This window comes from Euprymna scolopes, chromosome 22 (genome assembly GCF_053919585.1).
Source record: "Euprymna scolopes isolate OS-2025 chromosome 22, ASM5391958v1, whole genome shotgun sequence".
Classification (NCBI taxonomy): domain Eukaryota; kingdom Metazoa; phylum Mollusca; class Cephalopoda; order Sepiida; family Sepiolidae; genus Euprymna; species Euprymna scolopes.
Genome location: NC_136503.1, coordinates 6,778,417 through 6,802,246, shown reverse-complemented (window position 1 = coordinate 6,802,246; position 23,830 = coordinate 6,778,417). Strand labels below are relative to the sequence as shown.

Sequence of the window (23,830 nt, the reverse complement as noted above, 5' to 3'; positions counted from 1 at the left end):
GTTTTGATTTACCCCCACACACACACACACTTACCTCCAAACACCCGGGCAACGCCAGGTAACCCCTCTAGTGTAATATAAAGGGTAGTAATGTCGAATCCAATACAAAATGTTCATGAAGACATTATTGGGATGATTTCGGTGTCATTGGAATTCATGAAGGTACGTTTCAAAAAGGGCAAGTGACGTCCCATGCATATGACGGTGCTTGTATTTCACATGAGCCCAAGTACCTTCGATGGTGTTTCTTTTCATTTAATATTAATGCACACCCTTAATTTTGTGGACTCACAGGACCCTACAATCCACATGAACACTATCGAAGGTACTTGGGCCCATGTGAAGTACAAGTACTGTCATATGCATGTGACGTCACCTGCCCTTTTTGAAACATACCTTCAATGACGTCAAAATCATCCCAATAATGTCTCCATGAACATTTTGTATAGGATTTGACATTACTACCCTTTATAATACACAATCGGGGGTACCCGGCGATGCCCGGGTGTTTCGAGGTGTGGTTTTGGGTAACTCAAAACAAAAGAATAAGTGAAGACTTCTTGCCTGGGTGTTTGTGTCGGAGGGTGGGGGGGGGGTAAAAAAGTTTTTGTAGGTAAGTAGGAAGGATTGAACCCGAACCCTTGAGGCGAGTTTGAAAATAAAGTGTGAAAAAAAATGTGCGACGCTAACCATTAGGGCAGCAAGAAGTAGTAGAGGAAACATGTTTAAATTTATTTAAGTCTTAAGAATTGGCAGATGCCCATACTTGACGACTTAATGAGGCCAATTTTGACTGTGGGGCAGTATTTTATTTACTGCGGGGCAGTTTTTTTTGGGGTTTTATTATACGAAAAAGCCGAATCCAGACGTGATGATCGAAAAATGTTGAAAATTTAGCATTTCAAAGTCAGGCAAATTAAATACACACGCGACCCCCCCTTGTTATCTCGTAGATATTATCATTTAGACGTGATATAAGAAGTTTTAAGAAGGAGCAACCCCTGTGAGAAGGCCGAGGAAAACAATCCTTTTGCGGACATACACGAAAACGTGCGCACACACGCACACACACACACACACACACACAAACACTTTCGCTTTTATATATATATATATAGATTAGAACTTTGATATAAACATTTCATTATTCATTTTACCGCTTTATTCGAGTCAAATAAAGTCAGGGTACTTATGTATTTTTGGTACCGCGCTGAAATAATAACATTATTTTGAAAGCCATTCTTAATATTGGGGGAGGTAAATATTCCGTGCTTCCACCTAACAATTCAATAAAAATAAATTAAAATATTGTGAAACTTGAATTTAACCTGAAAAAACTATTTAAAAATAGCGCGGTACCAATAATGCATAAGCACCAAAGTCAATTTTTATTTTGAAAAATTTTTGATTTTGCATACAAAAAACAAAAGTTGCTTGGTATCTTTTTTTTTTTTTTTTACAACCTGCCCCAGCAAAGTAAGAACAGCTTTCGGAATAAACACCCCACCCCCAACCTCGAAAGTCATTCTTAACATAGAGAGGTGAGGGTGTTTATAATACGCTGGGGCACGTCGTAAAAATTTACCGATTGCTTTTTTATAATTCGGTAAACAAGTGCTCATGGCACTTGTTTACCGAATTATAAAATGAGGTGATTTAGACGAGTTACTGAACCTTGTTCTTTGAATGAGAAATGCCCTCTACCGGTCATTCTGTGAACCTCAAACATAAACAAGTGTCTCCAAAAACACAAAAATATAGGAAAAGTGAAACATTTATTGTATAAAAAATATAATTTTAATATTTTAATATTATTTCTTTTAAATGAGTAATTTATAAGTGAAAGTAAGTAACTGTTAAAAACATTTATAGATTGTTTTTAGAATTATTTGGGGTTTTTTCCTGTACGATTGTATAAAATGTAGCGAGATAATTTTTTTTTTTTTGCACAATAAAATTGTATAAAAATATATCAAAATATAATTTTAGCAAAATATAATTTTAAAAACATGAAACATTTATAGAGGTTTAAGAATATTTTTATTTTTTTTACAGAAAGATTGTATAAACATATCAAAATTTTTGGTTTGTCAATAGAGCAAAATATAATTTTAATATAGAAGGTTTTGGCTTCAAACGTATCTAATACGGGCCGACGTACACAAGTGCTACCCCACTAGTGAAATATGCATCGGCTCCGTTGTTGAACGTTGTTCGATTGAGGGAGAAATCATTATTTTTACAAGGAAAGAATTTTTGCGTGTGTGTTTTCTTTGGATGGATATTTTTGTCGGAGTTTATATAATTTTTAACAGGAAAATTGGTGATGTTGTATTATGTGGCCTGTATTAGTAAAGGGTTAGCGATAACATGGAGAGAAGAGAGAGACACACGTGTGAACGTCTTTATTAACACTAAAGAAGGCGTAGTAGTTTTTGCTACTATGATATACCACGTGATCGTGTGGTGGGAGGTTGCAGGCTATGGTGATGGTGAGAGTAATCCCAGTCAAGGGGAGATAACTCGTGTTACTTGATATATAATATCTTTGGTTTTTTACTAAAAATAAAAAAAGTTTTTATTTTTATTTTATATGTATTTAATTAGTGTCTGTATCTGGCTGGACGCCTAATTGTTCTTCCTCTCGTTGTAAAGTTTGTTGTTGTTGTTGTTGTTGTTCTCTTTTCCGTGCCCGTTTGTGATACAAGCTGTATTGGACTATTTTCTTGATTGAATATGTTTTCATAGTCATGTGTAACTTTGCATGTTAGATTTTCATTTGTTTTTAAGGTGACGCCTGTTACGTCTTAAATATTTTCCTTGTTCTGTTTTTGCTAAATACGAACGAGGCTCTTTTAGTTTTTTTAACAATTTTACCGTTCAGGTTCCATTTTCCTTGGTGTGAATACGAACAGTTATCGTCTTTGCTTAGTGTTGGTAGTTTTTTTTACTTTTTATCAACTTCATGCCTTTTCATTGCTTTATTATGCATGATGTTAGGAAGGTTTGTCCTAAGCATTCTTTTCATTAGTTGTTGGGCTGGCAAAGACAATTTATCTTTTAATGGGAATGTCCTTAGTGCTAACATTGCTAGATATGGGTCTTGGTTGCTTTCAAATGACTTTATTAGTGTCCTTTTTATAGTTTGTGTATTTCTTTCTACTAGTCCATTGGATTGTGAATAGTTCGGACTTGTCGTGATGTATTTGAAATCCCAATCTTTAGCAAAAAATTGTCTAAATTCTGATGATGCGAACTCAGGTCCATGGTCGCTTATCAATATTTGTGGAAAACAAAATTTTGCGAAAGTGTTTTTTTATTTTCTTGATCACTGTGCGTGATTTACAGTCATCAAGTTTGTGGATATCAAAGTATCTCGTTGTGTAGTCTATTATTACTACATATGCTTTATTATATAAATAAAAAATGCCTGTTGCTACTTTTGTCCATGGTGTTACTGCATTAGAGGTTCTTCAGCGGGTTTTATTATTCCCATTTTTGTCATTTTCTCAAGTTCCTTTTTTAATTTTGGTTTCATGCCAAATGAGATATTTCTTGGGGGATTTATAATGGGTTTTATATCTGGGTTTATAGTTTTGTGGTGAGGGATCGATAATTTTCCGATGTCACCAAAGCAATCTTTGTGTCTTCCTATTGGAGCTTCTATATCAGTCTTATTTATCGCATGTATTCTTATTATCAATCCCAGATTTTCCGCTGTGTTTGCACTAATTATTGCATTTGTATTGGGATCTGCTACGATAAACTGGGTATTTATTTTTATGTCTGTTTTGTAGCTGTATCATGCAGCTTCCTATTATCAGAATTTTTGTACTATTGTATGCAGTTAGTGTTATTGTTGTTTTTGTTAATTTAGATTTAGGTTTTATTGTGTTGTAAATCTTTACTGGTATTACATTCACTTCAGCTCCTGTATCAATTTTAAAATTAATAAATGCTTCATTACCTTATAGTTTTATTTTCCACTTATCAGTTTGGAGCACGTATATTTTTTTTTTTCAATATGGCGTCCAAGTTAAACTGGTCTGACTTCATGTGGTCAAAGTTGTATGATTGTCCGACATTGTATGATTTTTTTTCTTTTTTGTTCGACATATTCATGCATAATGCCCTTTTTTTCCACAGTTTATACAGGTTTTGTTGTATTCGGGACAGTTGTTTTTTTGGTGCGAATCAGAGCAATAGGTACATTTTTCAACCCCGTACTGTGTTTTGGCGGGCTTTTTGTCTTCTTGTTTAAAGGTTGTATGGACAGACATCTTGTTTTTTGTTATTCTGTTTTTCTTCATGTCCCAAATTAGCAATATATTTTCTGGGTCTGACGTGGCCATTATTTTAGAGTGTCTCTTCGTTTCTTTGTAACTGAGCCCTGCTTGCATTGCTTTTTCTAAATTCAACGACGGTTCTCTCAGCATTCTTTCTTGAAGCATGTTATCGTTAATGCCATAGAGAAGAATATCTTTTATTAGTCTCTTGGTAAGTTCTCCAAATTCGCATTTGCTTGCTTTTTGTCGTAGTTCGCTGACATAGTCATCAAATCTCTGTGTTTCTTTTGGTTTGCAGTTTAAGAATTGGTATGTGAGAAAAGTTAGGTTTTTTCTTGGTTGGCAGTGCAAGTCGAATTTTCTATCACATTTTTCAAGTTGTATTTTTGTTCTTCATTTTCGAACTTGAAGGTGTAGTATATTTTTCTTCCTTCATTTCCTATACAGGTCAATAGTATCAATGTTTTAACCTTCTCCGGCTTTTTATCTGACTCAGTTGCTTGTAAAAATAACTGGAATTGGTTTCTCCATGTTTCCCATTCTTGTCTGAGATTGTCTGATGAAAAGTTAAGTTCTTTGGGGTGCGGCAGAAATTCCATAGTTTTTTTGTTTTTATATATATATTTTTTTTTGACGTTTGTGAGTGTTAAGGTTCATAATTATTTTTTGGCACCATGTTGTATTATGTGGCCTGTATTAGTAAAGGGTTAGCGATAACATGGAGAGAAGAGAGAGACACACGTGTGAACGTAACAGAAGCTTTATTAACACTAAGAAGGAGTAGTAGTTTTTGCTACTACGATATACCACGTGATTGTGTGGTGGGAGGTTGCAAGCAATGGTGATGGTGGGAGTAATCCCAGTCAAGGGGAGATAACTCGTGTTACTTGATGTATATAACAGGTGAAAGTCAAAATGGAATCCGCGCTACTTTTAAATATTATTTTCAAGTTTACTTAAAGTTTTACGACATCTGCGTTATTTTTTTTCAAGTTCGTTTGGACTTTACTTTTTTCTTTTTTTTTTTTTGGCCGGATTTAACAAACAAAATGAAAGCAAAGCAAAACAAAAAAAAAATTTGGTGCTTATGCACTTATGTTACCGTTATTTGTTTTTTTAATGATTTAAGTGCCTTCTCCAACGTTTAAAAGGAAAATTGGTGAAAGTCAAAAGTAGCACTTGTGGCGATAAACAAAAATAAACAAAAAGCTTTAGCGTGTACCTACTTCTCGTGGAATGTCGTAGATCGAAACACACTGAAATGTTATTTGGTGCTAGTGCACTTATTGATTCGCGCTATTTTTAAATAGTTCTTTCAAGTAATTAAAGTTTTACGATACCTGTTTTTAATAAATTGTTAGGTGAAAGTACAGAATAGGTATACAACACCCTCCCGTCCCCATGTTAAAAATGGCTTTCTAAATAATGTCATTATTTCAGCACGGCTCAATAAGTGCATGGAGTGCATTTTATTTTCTTGAATAAAATAAAAACTACTCGAGAACACTACTGTTTTTGTTTTAATAATTATTTTTTATTCAAAAATAAAAAATTAAATTGTTCAAAACATGTTTTTCCCCAAAGCTTATTGGGATTTTTTTTAATTACCATATTTTTCATGAACATGCTCTAAAAATGTTTCAAAATTGCGTGCGTAGTGAGGTGTATCGCGTAGGAATCTTGGCAGGCCGGAATCTTTAAGCGGTCATTTCAAAGAAAGTTTTTTAAAAAAAAGTGGTTTATTTATTTATTTAGTCTTACGTAGCTTTTTAATTGATCTAAAAAAAAGTTTTCACGGGCGGTTTACAAAATTATAACCACCAAACATATTTTAATGTTTTTCATTGTTTTTTTTTGGGGGGGGGCATTCCATTAACAGGTGCTTCTGCAGTTTAATTAACCATTTTTCCGTAAGTAACGCACCGACATTTACCATTTAAAAAAAATTCTGTTTACATTGGGGCGGTGGTGGTGCTGGACTGCTGGGGCGAAAAAAAAAACAAAAAAAACGAAAAACATAAAATGTGTTTTGGTGCTTATGTTTTTGCAAACCGCTCGTGAAAATTATTTTTTGATCAATTAAAAAAGCATTAAAAACTACGTAAGACGAAAAAAAAAATGATTTTTTTTTTTTTTTTTTTTTTTTGCTAATGCACTTACTGATCCGCGCTATTTTTTAAATCGTATTTCCAAGTTGGTACTAGTGCACTTATTGATCCGTGCTGAAATAATAACGTTTTTATTTAAAAAAAGCCATTCTTAATATGGGGAGGGGACGGTGTTTTGTACCTATTCTGTACTTTAATCTTACAATTGAATAAAAAATAAAAAAAAAACATCGCGGATAAGTGCACTGACTGCACTCACTAGCACCTCCACGTTTAATTAAAGTGTTATGTTTTTTTTTTATTATTATTATTCAATTGTAAGATTAAAGTACAGAATAGGTACAAAACACCCTCCCATCCCGATGTTAAAAATGGCTTTTTAAATAATAAAGTTATTTAAGTGCAGGAGGAGTACCGTTTTTTTGCGTTCTTATTTGAAAGATTCCTACGCGATGTGATCGGACGCGAACGTGTAAGAAAAACACTACCGAAGGCGGTGAAATAGCACAAAATAGCCCCAAGGGCTAGGGGTTCATACCATGCAAACGGTAAATTTGCGGCGGGTTTGATTATCAGATTCGTTGTCAGCGACCTCGAATACCCTACTAAACCAAATTAGAGTGACCAGTGTTCTGTTGTAGCTAAGGTAACATTTACCAATATTTTTTCACTTTTCATGTTATAAGCGTGGCCTCATCGACAGGAGACCATTTCATTTCTATAATGATTTCTCCCTCAATCGAACAACGTTCAACATCAGAGCCGATGTATATTTCGTTAGTGGGGTAACAGTGTAGCACTGTAGCAGTAGCACTCGTGTACGTCGGCCGTTTTTTGTTTTGTTTTGTTTGTTTTTTCAACGAATGACGGTTTATCGACCCCTGCTCGATTATCGCCGTCCTTGAAACTAAAATACACACATTCGCCCCATGGTACTGCCATGCAGAAGTGCCGTGCTCATTCGATAACAATCTGCTGAAAAAATGAATAAATAAAAAAGGGGGGCAAGATTATTTAGGTCCGCCTAAATTTTACGCTTGATTTTTAAGTTATAAAAATTAAATTAAAATTGAATTTCGCAACAAGAAATACAATTTCATAGGAAAATGTGAAAAGGAAAACAGGTTTGAAGAAAAAAAAAAAAGGTGTTGTGTACCTCGGTCCAGTTCCTATCAAATAAGTATTGGTGCCCTGTAAAGTCATGTGTCCTGGATTACAACCGAGTATTCGGGTGACACAGGAAGTCAGTTTCTGAAATTTGGGGATGTGGGTTCGAACAGTGTTCATGTTTGTTTCTTGGTATCTTGTGAAAGGATGGAAGCACAAGAAGAAACTGCAAAATAGTCAAGAAAGTTTGCGCCACATTATATTTCAACTATGTTGACGAGTTCCAGCGCCACCTATCGTAGTTTTTTGTCGTTCCTTAGAGTTGCCAATTTAGCGGTTTTACCACTAGATCTGGAGATTTCGTTTGGAATCTAGCAAATAAAATTTTGATCTAGCGTTTTTTTATACAAAATTTTGTATACATTTTGTAACAACAAAACAAAAAAGTGATAAGAAAAATAAATATATAAGCAATAAATGTTACCAAAGGAAAGATAAGTTACTCTTCTACTTAGCTTAATAAGTTTTTTTTGTGTTTTAACTAATTTTAAACGTTTATTTACTTTCAAACGCATATAGTGTCAAGTGTAACGTTAGAACAAGAAAAATGATAGACATGAGACAATCATCTTTAGAATCTTGATAATCGCCCAAAAATCGAAAATGAAACAAAACCCAATAAATGAAATCCACCCAATCAAAAATGTAGACGTGACATTTATTGAATGGGCTTCTATCAGTATTTTGTTACATTTTCGATTTTTTAGCTATTATCCAGACCCCCCACCACCACAATCAGATGCATTTCATTGAATTATCAAATTTTCAGTTTTATTCCACCCTGAATATATAAAAAGACAGATATTTCCTCCAATAAAATTTGGAGCTAAAATCCATGACAAAGCTAACATTCTTCGTTTCTTTTTCTCTTAGTTTCCCCTCTCTGTCCTGCTCTAAGTAAATCTGACGACCTAGTCCACAAATTCCAAAATTTCATCATGACAAGTTTCAAGAAAAAATACACGATTAAACCCGGTTCTCCAACTTCCAACGTTGACCCCTACTACCATGTCTCCTTCTCCAACATCAGGGGTCTTCGTTCTAACCTTCCAGAGGTTGAAACCCAATTACAGGAGACTAAACCAGACCTTTTATTTTTAAGTGAAACTGGCATTGGACAGGCTATTTCCCTAGATGAGTTTGCAATTACAGGATACTCTAACTTAACTTCTAAATCTGACCCCCAAGATCGCCATGGGCATGGAATATGTGCCTATATTAAAGATAGCTTTCCATGTGGGAGGGACATCTCCAGGGAAGATCCTAACTTACCCTATATGTGCTTCCGGGTTGCTTTAGCTCATACTACTGCATTTATATTTACTCTCTATCGCCCCCACAACAGCGGAGTTACTATCTTTCAAAGCATATCTGAGAAAATTGACCAAGTCCTTTCTACTTATCCTTCAGCTAACATTCACGTATGTGGAGACTTCAATGTTCACAACGTCGAATGGTTGACCCACTCAAACAAGACCGATGATGAGGGGCGGTTCTGTCATGATTTCTCCATTGCCTATGACCTCACTCAGATTGTTCAGGAACCTACCCGTGTGCCCGATAATGACGGCCAGTATGCGAGCCTACTAGACCTTTTTCTCACAACTTGCCCTGAACTATGTTCAGTTTCTGTTCTGTCGCCTCTTGGATCTTCCGACCACTCTGTTGTATCAATTAAGATAAAAATGAAATGTAATAAGTCCCCAAACGTACCTCTTCATCGTACAGTATATCGATACACTAAGGCTGACTGGGATAGCTTCCGTACATTTATATCTGATCTACCTCTGCATTCCATGTTTAAAAAGGATGTGTCCTCTATAGTATTAGACTTGACTGAATGATTAATTGTAGGTATTGACCATTTCATACCCTCTAAAAAGTTTCAGCAAAAACCTAACAGCCAGCCATGGTTCTCTCCAGAATGTGCTGCTGCCATTGCGCACAGAAATCACTTTTTCCACTGCTTCAAACGTAATAGATGTATGGAAACTAAAGCCGTTTTCAGGACTGCCAGCAACCATTGTAAGAAAGTAATAAGGAACGCAAGAGAGTTGTATGCTCAATCTGTTAAGTCCAAAGTAGCTGAGCAGCGGCTTGGTTCCCACCAGTTTTGGCAAATAGCAAACAGAATCCTGAACAGAAGCGTGTGCTCCATCCCAACTATTATCAATGGACCTGAGGTAATCTCGTCAGCATCAGACAAAGCCAAACTCTTTGTCAAGAACTTTGCAGCTAATTCTACCCTTTGTGACCAAGACCGCCAACCCCCAATATTTCCTCCTGTATCAGAAAACACGCTATGTGATATTCGTATATCTGTACGTGATGTTGCGAAGCTAATCAAAAACCTTGATTCGAGTAAAGCAACTGGCCCTGACGGTATTCCAATTATAGTACTCAAAAAACTTCAACCTGAACTAGCGCCCATACTTACAAAACTGTTTAAACGTTGTCTTAAGGAGAATAGTTTCCCATCTCCCTGGAAAATCTCATCAGTATGCCCTGTATTTAAGAATTCAGGTGATCGCTCATCCCCCTCTCAGTACAGGCCAATAAGTCTCCTGTGCGTCATGAGTAAGTTGCTAGAATCTGTGTTAAATACAGAAGTAATCAACCATCTCAACAAAAATAACCTTCTTAGTGACACTCAATATGGTTTCCGTTCTGCTAGATCTACAGCAGATGTCCTTACAGTTATATCGCATAGGATTAGCAAATCTCTCGACGGTGGCAATCTTTCTAGGGCAATTGCTCTTGACATATCTAAAGCCTTTGATAGGGTATGGCATAAAGGTTTACTTCATAAGATCGCTAGCTATGGTATAGCTGGAAAAGTCTTCTCAATTATTAAATCATTTCTTTCTGATAGGTTCATAAGAGTAGTAGTTGAGGGGCAAAAATCAGAAGCTCACAGTATTAATGCCGGTGTCCCTCAGGGATCCATCCTGGGCCCAACTCTTTTCCTGATCTACATTAATGATCTTCCAAATCATATCCTTACATCATTTGTAGACATTTATGCTGACGACACTACCATTTATGGTAGCACATCTAAGACAGTAAACGACCAAGTTCTCTCCAATTCTCTCTCCTCTGATCTTGAGCACGTAGTACAATGGGGAAAGGAGTGGCTGGTTACTTTTAATGCATCTAAAACCAAGCTTCTCTCTTTACATCATCAACATTCTAATCCACATTTGTCATCAATTGAAATGAATGGCTCTCGTCTTCAGGAGGCCTCAAGTTTTGACAAGCTTCTGGGCTTGACCATTACTCCTGATCTTAAATGGAACACGTATATCAAATCTGTTGCCATGGCCGCTGGAAAAATGGTGGGATCTTTCTATCGATCCGGTAGATATCTCACTGCTGATGCTATTCTCTATCTATATAAGAGCCAGGTACGTCCAAGGATGGAATACTGTTGCCACATCTGGGCAGGAACAGCTAGAAAGGACTTGTCCTGCCTTGATAGAGTTCAAAATAGACTTCGTAGCCTCGTAGGAGATGTCCTTTTCTCCTCCCTGCAACCTCTATCTCACAGAAGAGATGTTGCGAGTTTGTCTCTGATGTATCGTTATTTTCATGGAAAGTGTTCAACTGAGCTTCAATCTATGGTCCCCCCTCGCCAAACTTTCACAAGAAACACTCGTCTAGCTGTAAACACTATCAATAATTTCCCCCACTCTTTATCTGTACCTAAACCTAAACGTAGATTCCATGAACAAAGCTTCTTTCTTAGAACTGCACGCCTGTGGAATTGTCTTCCGTTTTCCTGCTTTCCGGCTGACTACAATATGGTTGTGTTCAAGTCTAAAGTTAATAAGTTCTTGATGAGCCGTTCCATATAAGTTATCAAATTTACCAAATTTTCATTACTAATTATTACTATATTGACCAATTTCTACTGTACACTCTTTAACCCTTATCCTTGAGTGGCCTCTGGGCCTTGATAATGTGGTGATGCCTATGTAAAAAAAAAAAAAAAAAAAAAAACATCTGCTTTATGATTTAAATATTTGCTGATTTTACAATATCGTTTTTTGGTGTATTTTTAATTTTTCAAAATAGAATTAAGATTAAAGTGCAGTATCTGTTTTGATACTCTACTCCATCTTTTATGCCCTCGGTCAGTGAATCTTTCTAGAATTTTTATATTTGTCCCAATCCAGAGTGTCTCTTTTTTGGAGAGCAAGATTTTCTCCACATTGAAAACCGACCTTGTGTCTAATTCTGTCATCGTGAGGAGGCAAGTAAATATTACAATGCTTTCATTTTTTTATATGTGAAAATCTTTCTTAATTTTTTTTTTTTTTAAGTTGGCTCAAAAATAAATCCGATAAAGTTTTAAATAAAATACTCAAGTTTAGGTAAAACTACAGTTTCTCTTGTCCTTCAGGCGTAGGGGAAGCATTTCTCAACACACACACACACACACACACACACACACACACACACACACACACACACACGAAGACAGTTATAAGGATACCCACTCTGACACTAAAACACACACATACACACAACTCCTTGACTCTTTAATATTGTCGTCTGCTTATCAAAAAAAAATTATTCATTTAAATACTCCTAACATTTATCACTGAAATTTCAACAATGATAACAAGTGAACATTGATTCTTATTAATAACTTTTAATCAAATGTAATTTCTGGAATTGAATGAGGAAGTTTTGATTACGATTTTTAAGACTCGTGGATAATTTACACCCCTTAAATTATCAACCCAGGCTTTTCGAATATCTCAGCTATTGAATCCTCCTTGTTCTGCAAGGACTCTCAAAATATGAGATGTTTTCTACTAATGTAAACTTCCATTTTAAGCATACTTATTTTATTTTTAAACTTTCAAACTCATTGTTTTGCTTATGTTTATCATATAAACGTTTCTTCCATTCTTTCTCTCACATTTGAGTATGATTTAAAATAATTTTCATCTTCTATAATATAAATCTCACCTGTCTGTTTAAATGTATGTATGTATGTATGTATGTATGTATGTATGTATGTATGTATGTATGAATGAATGCCTAAAACTTTCACGGTCCTGGATATGACCTTAAACTATATCCGATGGTGAGGGCCCCAGCTTGCAGGCCTTAGGGAGTGTGGAGCCACCCTTTAATTGCCATTGCTCCCAGGTCCACTCTGACCCGGAGTGGTAGCACCTGTTAGGGTCCCAACTATGGGTTAAATAGAATATGACTTAAAAAAACAAATATACTATATTAAAAAATCGTTCTTCAAAATCACCAGATTCGGCATTAAATAACCTCAATCCAAATCAAATGTTGTTACTTGTATCTATATTGAGCTTACATCTTATCTTTCTGTCGTCTTGAATACTCAGTTTGGGAACCAAATCGCAATTCCTAACATCAAACTAATCATACTTTAACATGTTATCCTGTTCTTAAACTAACATATAAACTATATCTAAACATACATTAACTCCTCTCTCTCTCTCTCTCTCTCTCTCTCTCTCTCTCTCTCTCTCTCTCTCTCTCTCTCTCTCTCAAACCAATCCTGTTGCAAATTTAGTTGCTTCCACTGCATGAATTCTTACTTATTCCTTCTTCAAAGCATAGTAATGTCCTTTCTAATCACTTCGAGGAGTGTAATTTTCCAGTAGATATATAACCTACTAGATAACTGATTAACATTAACTACCCATGCAGGGTCGCAGAAATACCAGGCGTGGGGCAAACCCTCTCGGTGTTGATGGATCCATAGATCTTCCCAGGTCATCTGTCTTGGAAAAAGAAAACTCTGAAACTAAACCTAGAGGAGGGAGGCCTCTTCAGTCCTGGACAACAACCTTCCTAGAGCTGGTAACTCAAACAAACTACCGGTTGGCAAACCTAAACTGCTAAAGAAGATAGGCTCTGTCTGTCACCCGGCTCTCATACTCCTTCTTTGCCTATTAGCCAGGCATAGAGGTGTTATCACAGGGACTCGACAGAATTACCCAGTGGTTGACCTTGTTTCCTGACTAGGGCAATGAATGCCGTTTTTCCCGCTCCCACCACATCCCATCCCCCTAAACTGGACTAAAGTGGGGGTGCTACAGTACCATATATGCTTGCACAGTTAGACTGGGCTGACTTTTGTCTGATGGGTTGAGGGTACCGGATTGACAGTTCCTGGCTACTGTTTCCGACTGATAGTACAGTTGCCCTAACTCTTTGGTAGTGCTTAGAGTGACTGCTCCATCAACAGTTGTATAATATCAGGATGTTTGTAGTGCCATGTCGCATATGGAAAGGGACCCTGCACTCATCCCCAATGGGCTTTCCTGAGGCCACAATCTTGTAGGTGAGGAGACAGCTGATGGTCTATTTGTATTGCATGTCTGATATTCTGCACAACCACTTGTCCAGCATTCCCTCACTCACCCTAACTAAAACTTTTAAATTAAATAAAATGAAATGACAGTTCAATAAAAAATCATGTTTAAAATAGGACCAAACTCAAAGAAAACCAACCTGCCTCCTCCTTCGAGGCTTGCATTTGCAAATATCCACAGGCTTAGAACTAACTTAGATGATGTTGAATCATTTCTCCTAGTAAACACACCGGATATCTTAGCATTAAGTGAAACTAAACTATACTCCTCCATTCTCTCTAACCATTTTAACATGCCTGGTATTCTCCCACTTTGCCGTAAGGACAGACAGACATATGCACGGGCTTGGAGTCTATATTCGTAATGAATTAACTAGAGAAATAAAACTAGAATCAGACGACTAGGCCTTTCTGTGCTTCAGACTAAACATGCAACATAATATTAACTACTTGTATTTTCTTTACTGCTCTTCTTCAACCCAGGACTGTACCCTAATAAACAAAGTCTCTGACAGCATAGATATAGCATTCTCCCATGATACTAGTGCACAAGTACATGTATTTGGTGACTTCAATGTCCACCACAGTAACTGGCTTGGATTCTATACTTACACAGACGTAGCTTCTCGTAGCTTCTCTATATCTCATTCCATATCACAGACGGTTACATTTCTGACACATTTCCAAGACCAACAAGATCAACATGCCTCACTTCTGGATCTATTTCTGACCACAGTTCCTGATGATTGTATAACGAATGCCCACAGCCCACTTGGGAATGCTGATCACGCTGTGATAATGGTAGAAATCGCCCTAGATTCTCGACCCAAAACTGAAGAGCCAAAACTGCTCAAAACAACGAGGTATTACAAAAAGGCTGACTGGGAAGCCATCAGGGATCTCATCATAGATGCCCTATGGGGAAATATCTTTTCTCTTCCAGGTGAACAGTGCACAAATGAGACCACTGAATGATTCAAAACTGTAATTGAAACACATGTTCCTACACAGAAATTCTATAGCAAGCCTCACTCTCCCCAATGGTTTACTTCTACTTGTGCAGCTGCCATTGCTCAAAGGCAGCATGTGTACCACAGATTCAACCGACATAAATCCAGTTCAAACAGACAGAAGTATATAGAAGCTAGAAGTAATTGTAAGAGAGAAAAAGCAACAGTTAAGACAGAATACACTGAAACCACCAGAAATTAGGAACCGGTGATTTTTGGAAAATCTACAACAGTGTAGTAAATAATGGACAGTCAACGATTCCGCCACTATCAAACAATCATGAGATTGTTTGCATAGCAACCGAGAAGGCTAATCTGCTTGCCAGTCGGTTTGTGTCAAACTCCACATTGGACCCAGCACACCACTCCCTCCCTGACTTTCCTTTGTGGACAGACGCCACACTAGACGATTTGAAAATCACCCCTTCTCAGGTACATGGTATCATAAAAAACTTGTGCACCTCAAAAGCATGTCAACCCGATCTCATCCCAGCTGTGCTATTAAAAAAATGCTCCGCTGAGGTTGCTCCAGTTCTCTCCAAACTTTACAACAAATGCCTTAAAGAAACTTGCTTTCCTGACTGCTGGAAAACTGCTTTTGTGGTACCAGTTTTCAAGAATTCTGGCGAAAGAACTGACCCATTAAATTATCGCCCTATTAGCCTCCTCCTACTTTTCGCCAAAATATTTGAGACCTTAATTAACCATGCTCTAGTCCAGCACCTTACAGCAGCTAAACTCCTGACTGACAATCAATATGGATTTAGGCAAGCCCGTTTCATAGCAGTAATCTCAGAATGTATATACCGTTCACTGGACAAAACAGGGGAGGGTAGAGAAGTAGCCCTCGATATATCTAAGGCTTTTGACAGGGTATGGCACGATGGGCTTCTAAGGAAAATTAGATAATATGGTATCACTGGAAGAATACATAATGTATTAAATCCTTCTTAAGTAAGAGAAAAATCCAGGTTGTCCTCGATGGTTGTACATCTAAACAATATGATATAAATGCGGGAGTACCTCAGGGGTCTATCCTTGGACCTTTATTATTCTTGATATTCATAAATTACCACCCTGATAAAATTGTCTCTGAAATGGGTATATTTGTTGATGACACCACTCCCTATAACAGGCATGAGGGGAAAACAAATGAACACATATCTAAGAAAATGGCAGAAGCACTAGAGGATGACCTCCAATCTGTAGTGGAATGGGACAAAAATGGATGGTCACATTCAATGCTGCCAAAACTAAGCTTGTTTCCTTCAATAATTACAAGAAACCTTCTCTACCACCAATAGTAATAGCCAAGAACACATTACCCAAAAGTACTTCCTTTAAACTCCTCGGCCTTGCATTTACAGGGAACATGAACTGGAATAGATACATTGAGAGCATTGCCAAGACTGCAGCGAAGAAGGTGGGCTCTCTCTACCATGCTAGAAAACTACTTACACCTAAAAGTATCCTGTACCTCTGTAAGGCCACCATTTGCCTATGTATGGAGTACTGTTGTCACATTTGGGCTGGTGCATCTGCTGCTTGTCTCTCACTCCTTGACAGTGTTCAAAAGAGAGTCGCCAAACTGCCAACTAGGCTTCAGCCTCTGTCCCATCAACGAAATGTTGCATCCCTCTGCCTGTTCTACAAGTACTTTAATGGTAAATGCTCTGACAAACTACAAGCACTTGTACCCCCTCAACGTGAATACCTCCGACAAACAGCTACATCTCACCCCTTCACAGTAGAGATCCTTAGGTGTAAGAAAGCCTTGTACCCCAATAGTTTCTTCCCCAGAACTGCTAGACTTTGGAACTCCTTTCTGGAATTCTGCTTTCCCAACTGTACTGACATGCAGATGTTCAAGTGTAATATGAACAGACATCTTGCTACTCATCTCCATTCATAATACGCCTGCAACTTATGTCCCCGATAGTAGCCCCCTACTTCAAAGTGGCACTGTGTGTTGTTTGAGGTGAAAATTGAATAAAAAAACAAAAAAAAACAACACCCTTACACACATCTCCACTCTTTTTTGCCTTCGTGTCACGGGTTCGAGCTTGCCTGCCTGCCTACTACTGTTGCGTTGTTATATCATAAAGGGGATAGTGTGTGTGATATCTAATCAGAGTTAATGTCGTGTGTGATCATCTAGCTGTTCTTTCTATTAAATGATATGTTCATATGCCGTTGTGTGTGTGTGGTATATGTATTTTTCAACATACCTTTGCGCGTCGTCGATGTTGGTCCATCTGGGAACATCTCATCTTGGAGGGGAGACTGGTAGTTTTGGGGACGAAAATTCATTTCACTCCACAATAAGGAATTGGTTTTGATAGTTTATTTCACTTTCCAAATGTCTCGCAGAAGGATGGAAAGTGAATCTCTGGCTTGTGTGGTTTCTCTTGGTCTCGTTTCTACACACGTCATCGTCCCCTCCCCCCCCTCCCAGTGAAGGGGAGGAGACATCTGAAGCCGTCCGTTGCCTTCTAAGTCCAAACCAAATGTCCACGATTCACCTAACCTGATCACGTGAGTCACACGCAACCCGATCAGCTGATCTTGACTTCCAGTCAATGTGACTCAATATAAGTTACACACCTCCCCCTCTCTCTCTCTCTCTCTCTCTCTCTCTCTCTCTCTCTCTCTCTCTCTCTCTCTCGATCCATTCTCTAACATTACAATTTTTTTTTTTTTTTGCTCAACACACCTACAAACAACGCCGGGCAACCAGGCTAGTTAAAAATATTTATCAAAAATGGGCTCTCCCTGTAAAATTTTCTTTCCAAACTAGAACCCTAAAAAGGGCTCTCAGTATAAGGTATTTGTTATTGTTGTTTTTTTTTTCTCAACTGCACTTTTATCATTTACTTTGTTGTTCCTTCTCAAATCCATGTCTTTATCGAGTTTTACTAATTTTCAAATGTTTACTATTACGTTTAAATATCAGTATGAATCACCTTTCCTAGCAAATGGGACGTTTCGACATGGCCAGTTTTGTGTGGTGTTATATATGGAAGGGGAGAGACCCGAGTAATTAAAGAAACACGTAAATAGGATTAAAAATAATATTTATTATAAGGAAAAGGCTAGAATTGAACCCAGTAATCAAAAGTTAAAAGTGAATACATATTGCAATCCTAGGAATGTATACTAATTGTCCATTGTGTTTAGAAATAATTAAATAATGATACAACTAATAGATCAGAGTTAGAACAATAGAAATCTATTTAGGAATTTTCTTTGTGTTGCAAAGGCATGTGGAGACATGTGTAATATGTAGAATCCACGTGAGGACTTCCACATGATTGAGCACAAAGAAAGATAATTTACAATATATTCAGAAAGTCAATTGAGTTGAATTGAGGGTGGAGAGACACAGTTGGGGGTCACAACAGGTGAGTTGGCTAAAACTCTTTTGAAAGCGACCAGAAAAGGAAACAAGAAAATGTAACCCTGAAAGGCAATTGAATTCCTGATCATCAATCATTCAGCTGAGAGCATAAACATCATTATGTATTTTGTAAACCTTTGTCTTCGTTGTCATCTTTCAATCTGAAAAGTAATGTGATTTTGTCTATCGTATTTGTAAATAATCTTTATATGAATCAACTTTCTTCCATAATGTTAAAGGAATCCCCTTCTTCAAGAATGAATTTGCATCCTTTATGTGTTAAAAGAATTGTCATCACAGTCGTCGTCGTTGTACACAGTATATATAAATGTTGTTATCTCGTTCACGTTATGTGTGTCCCTGATATGCACACCCCACTATTTGACTCTGGCTGTTTCGGCTTGGACAAACGGGTCTGAGGCACTCCCGCATTAATGTTAAGCTGCTTGGATGTATGTCCATCAATGACAACCTTGATGGTCCTATTGTCTAAGAAAGATCTAATTATACTTAGTATACGTCCAGTTATTCTGTATGATTAAATTCTTATTAGCAGCCCTTCATGCCAAACTTTTTCAAAGGCCTTGAATATATGCAAGGGCTACAGCCCTAGCTTTGTCCGCCTTATCCAGTGCATGGTATATGCATTCAGAGATAACTGTTAAAATTTTGCAGTAGAACGATATTGTCTAAATCCATACTGTTTGTCAGAGAGAAGATTAGCTTTCATGAGGTGGTGGACTAGTATTTGATTTACTAAAGTCTCAAAGATTTTAGCGCACGAGTGGCATGCAAGCAAATCCAATTTGCTCAGTTTGTTAGAGAAGGAAATTGAGGATAGGTGAACAGCATTTGATGTCCTAGGTATTGTACCTCTGCACCTGGCTAATAGACAAAGAAGGAGAGTGAAAACCTATCTACTCCTTAAGCAATTTAGGTTTTCAACAGATCCATCACACCGAAAGGGGTAACTATCTGCCTTACACCAGGTATTTTGTCACCCCTGCATGGATGAAAATATTGATTATCTTACTTTAAAGTTTTTTTCTATTCTAAATAAATAAGTGTAGGATTGGAGATAGATTCCCCTCTGACATTAAGAAGAAATTGTGTATCTATTAAGAACCAATCTGTTTTTGTAATTAATTTATTTTAAAATAAATGAATAGGATATTAACAAGTACTTGGATATATAAGAAAATACAAAGCAAAGAAACGAAAGGAATGGTGGGATTAGATTTACATATAGAGGTTACAAACAACACGGATAGTTAGCTGTATTTAATTTGGTGTCCTTTGAGTGACTCATGTTGGTCTAACTAACAGATTAGTGTCTTCATGCAGAATGAATTTGGCGTGCAAATATTACCATCTATTTCAGAGCAGTAAGAGGAAGGGATGGTCTGCCTTAATTATGTGCCTTTTAAGTGGATTGTACGTAAACCCCACTCGCTGTACTCTACTTTCGATAATACTCCCATTATCTTAGTTTATTTAATTCCTCATAATTTCGATTTAATGAGAAGAATGGAACATTTCTTTCTTGAAAAAATTCAAACTTGGCAGAAATTTTTTATATCTTCTCAGTTCAGTAGAAAAACTTCAGAAAACAAATTTCTTTTAATTTTTTTCTTTAATCTCTCATTTAAAGTCTCAATATTTGGGCAACAGGAATTTATGGGCATATTCCATGATTGAAATTCTTATATCCAGTTCGTGTCCAAGAGTTTAAGTTGTCCACCATAAACATTTTCAATTTCGGAGTTTTTCCTTTTAATGTAACATCAGTGATTGGGTTGCTTTTAAATTTTATTTGTTCACCAGTGACCCTTTTAGCTATTTCTGTAGTTCTTATCACAGATGCTTTTCCAATTTATTATCAATAAATTTGAACTGGAATCAAGTTGTAATTTAATATTTTTTATTCAATATTCTTACTTGCAAAAACATCCTAATATTTTCAACTTCGCCACTTTTAGCAATTTAAATGAATTCTTATTTAATTTTATTTTTTACTTTGTAGTGTGTACTTTTGTGCCCTATGTAATCACAATTAAAATATTTTTTTATAACCTTTTGGACAATCTTTATACCAATGCAATTGTTCACAATCAAAGGACAGTTTAGGAAGCAAATGATTTTTCTTTTTATCATTAAATTTAGTTGGTGAATTAATTTTTCTTTTTGTCACAGATTTTTATAATTTCTGACATAATGCTTTGCTTAATGTCTTTTGAATTGTGGCAAATTCTAATAAAACATTGGTAGACTTTTGCAATATGTTGAAGCAGTCTCTAGTTTATTAAAGATCCTCTTCTGATTTCTGCATCCGTATTCAAGAAAGACTAAACAAAGATTAGATTTTTTAAAGTTTTATGCTTAATTTCAACAATTACATCTCTTTTCCCTTTTCTTATATGATTTGTATTTTTTTTTCTGTTATTGTTGGGTATAAAGAAAAATTTGTTGGGTATAAATAAAAATTTGTTGCATATAAATAAAAATTTGTTGCATATAAATAAAAATTTGTTGCATATAAATAAAAATGTGTCGGGTATAAAGAAAAATTTGTTGGATATAAATAAAAATTTGCTGGATATAAATAAAAATTTGTTGGATATAAATAAAAATTTGTTGCATATAAATAAAAATTTGTTGGATATAAATAAAAATTTGTTGGATATAAATAAAAATTTGTTGGGTATAAAGAAAAATTTGTTGGATATAAAGAAAAATTTCCTCAAATTTTTTTTTTTTTTTGCTCCAATTTTCTTTTCTGAAATTTCTCTTATTTTTCTTGAAGTTTCTCTTCTGAACGAAACTTTTCAATTTGCGTTTTCTTTTGATATTTCATTTGTTCTATTTGTTTTTCTTAGAATTTCTCTTCCAGTCAAAGCTGTTGTTTTTGTTGATGTTTAATGATATCCAATATTGCACTTTTAAATTTCTCCATTTTGACTCCTAAAATAGGCTACCGACTTCGTCTGTCTGTTTGTCTGTCTGTGTGTGTGTGTGTGTGTGTGTGTGTGTGTGTGTGTGTGTGTGTGTGTGTGTGTGTGTGCGCGCGCGCGCGCGCTTTGTTTTTTGTTTTTTTTACACCATACTTGTAACTTTTCTCACTGGAAGATAAATTCTTAACTTTTTAGTGAGGGAAAAAACATAAGTCATTCAAACTTATTTTGTATTTCTAATTAAACAATAAAACAAAACGAAAAAAAAATTGACAGATATTTTTATTATTTTCTTATTTTTCTGGGATCAAATGATTTAGATTTCAAAATCTTGACTTGAAATCTTTTTTATTCAACTCAAAAACAGAAACCTTTTTCAATTTTATTTTCTGCCAGTGGAGTGTTTCCTTTCACAGTTTTGGTATGCCTACTGTGTTAAAAATCCAGTATAGTTTTTAACTTATCACTATTACTGGTGTAATTAATGATTTTTCTGAGCAGATAACTTAAATTGTTTATCATAATTCCAGCATTCCAGTTGTAGTAATGTTTTTTTTTGTATCCAACATAAGTTCGAGCTTTTGTTGCCAGTATTGTACGCAACATAAGTCCAGATTATTTTATATCCAAAAAAGTCAGAGTTCTCGTCGCCAGTATTGTAACCTTGAAGGATCGATAATAAATAGGACAACATGGTCGTATATTTACAAGAGTATGTATTTACTGACATAGAGAATATTATGTTGCTGCTTTGAGATTACTACTATTTACTTTCTTCCCACTACAGAGAGATGTGGTACAAGGTCGAAAGGTAAGAAGAATTAAGCTACAGATCTTAATCGAGGAGCACTATTAAAAACTAATCAGCAGCCCCATCAGCATTACTGGTCGATACCCATCAGGCAGTAAGCAATAAACTTACTCCACCCTAAAGAAAGTAGGCAAGACCTTAGAGAGTGAATCAGACATGGTCAGCTAATGTACTTCTTAATTTCTGGCATAGCGCTACCTTAAGTGTTGAAAATCAGTTCATTCACTTTTTTCTCTCATGCCTATATCTCCCTCGCACATGTTCTCTTTTTTTTATTACGTTTTTCTGATCTTTCTTTTTTATTTTTATGCTTTCATAAACATATATTTATTATATAACTTCAAATAAAAAAATTTTATCTTTAAAATTGAAAAAAAAAAGTTCTATTTTTATAATTTCATAAATATATATTTCTTATAAAATTTCAAATAAAATAAAAACTTTTTTTTTTTTTAAAAGTTTTTATTAAAAGTGCAAATAAAGACTAATTGTCTCATTTTTACATTTATATAATTTTGTTAATTTTTATTGTATATTTTTCAATGTTCTTTTCTTCTATTTTATTTCAATAAATCGATTCACAATAGAAATACAGAAGAACAATAAACTGATTTGCGTTGTCACTACTTGCAGTAGCGTTACACCGGAAATTAGGAAGCACATTAGCTGACTATACCTGGTGGACCTCCTAGGAATATCCTGAACCAATAACTCAGCCCAATAGATAAAAGGCCACCAAAATGATTCAGTTTCTGTCGGATTGATTGTTATGAATGGATCCTCAACAGGTTTTTAGTGTTTACAAAGTTGAGTAGATAAAATATGACGACAGTACAATCTAAAAATAAGCTTAAACCAGGATTAGGGACAAACAAATTCAACTTGCCTCCTCCCTTGAGGCTCTCATTCACAAATATCCGTGGGCTTAGAACTAACTTAGCTGATGTTGAAGCATTTCTCTTAACAAATACCCCGGATATCTTAGCACTAAGTGAGACTAACCTACACTCCTCCATTCCCTCTAACCACTTTAACATGCCTGGATATCTCCCACTCTGCCGTAAGGACTCTGACAGACATATGCACGGACTTGGAGTTTACATTCGTAATACCCTTCCCTTGACTAGAGAAACAAACCTAGAAACAGATGATCAAGCCTTTATGTGCTTTAGACTAAACGTGCAACACAGTATTAGCTACTATTATTTTCTCTACCGCTCTCCCTCGACTCAGGACTGCTCCATAATAAACAAAGTATCTGACAGCATAGACACGGCACTGTCCCTCGACACTAGCGCACAAATACATGTGTTTGGTGACTTTTATGTTCACCACAAAAACTGGCTTGGATTCTCTACTCACACAGATGCAGCGGGCAGCACAACCCATAGCTTCGCTATATCTCACTCCCTATCACAAATTGTTACGTTTCCAACCCGTTTCCCTGACCAGGAAGAACAACACGCATCACTTCTAGATCTGTTTTTGACCACAGTTCCCGATGACTGCATAACGAAGGCCCACAGCCCACTCGGGAACGCTGACCATGCAGTGATAATGGTTGAAATCGCCCTAAACTCTAGACCCAAAACTGAAGAGCCAGTGCTCAAAACAACGAGATATTATAATAAGGCTGACTGGGAAGCCATCAGGGAACTAATTAGAGATGCTCCATGGAAAAATATTTTCTCTCTCCCTGCTGAACAATGTGCAAACGAGACCACTGACTGGTTCAA

The 23,830-nt window shown here is 36.2% G+C and overlaps 2 protein-coding genes across 4 annotated transcripts in view; one reads left to right on the top strand and one right to left on the bottom strand.

The window, feature by feature from the left end:
- The window catches only part of LOC145243871 (endoribonuclease LACTB2-like), a 72,398-nt gene extending 64,570 nt beyond the window's left edge, over positions 1-7,828 (bottom strand). Inside the window, exon 1 of one of the 2 annotated variants that reach the window (XR_013862967.1) lies at positions 7,551-7,809. Coding sequence is in view for 1 of the 2 variants with exons in the window: in XM_080106942.1 (XP_079963068.1) it covers positions 7,551-7,681 (131 nt within the window). In the remaining variant the exon portion in view is untranslated. Of the gene's footprint in view, positions 1-7,550 lie in introns of both variants that reach the window. The other variant, XM_080106942.1, reaches the window with a different exon arrangement.
- The window catches only part of LOC145243872 (mitochondrial nicotinamide adenine dinucleotide transporter SLC25A51-like), a 104,993-nt gene that overhangs the window by 3,895 nt on the left and 77,268 nt on the right, over positions 1-23,830 (top strand). The window lies entirely within an intron of this gene.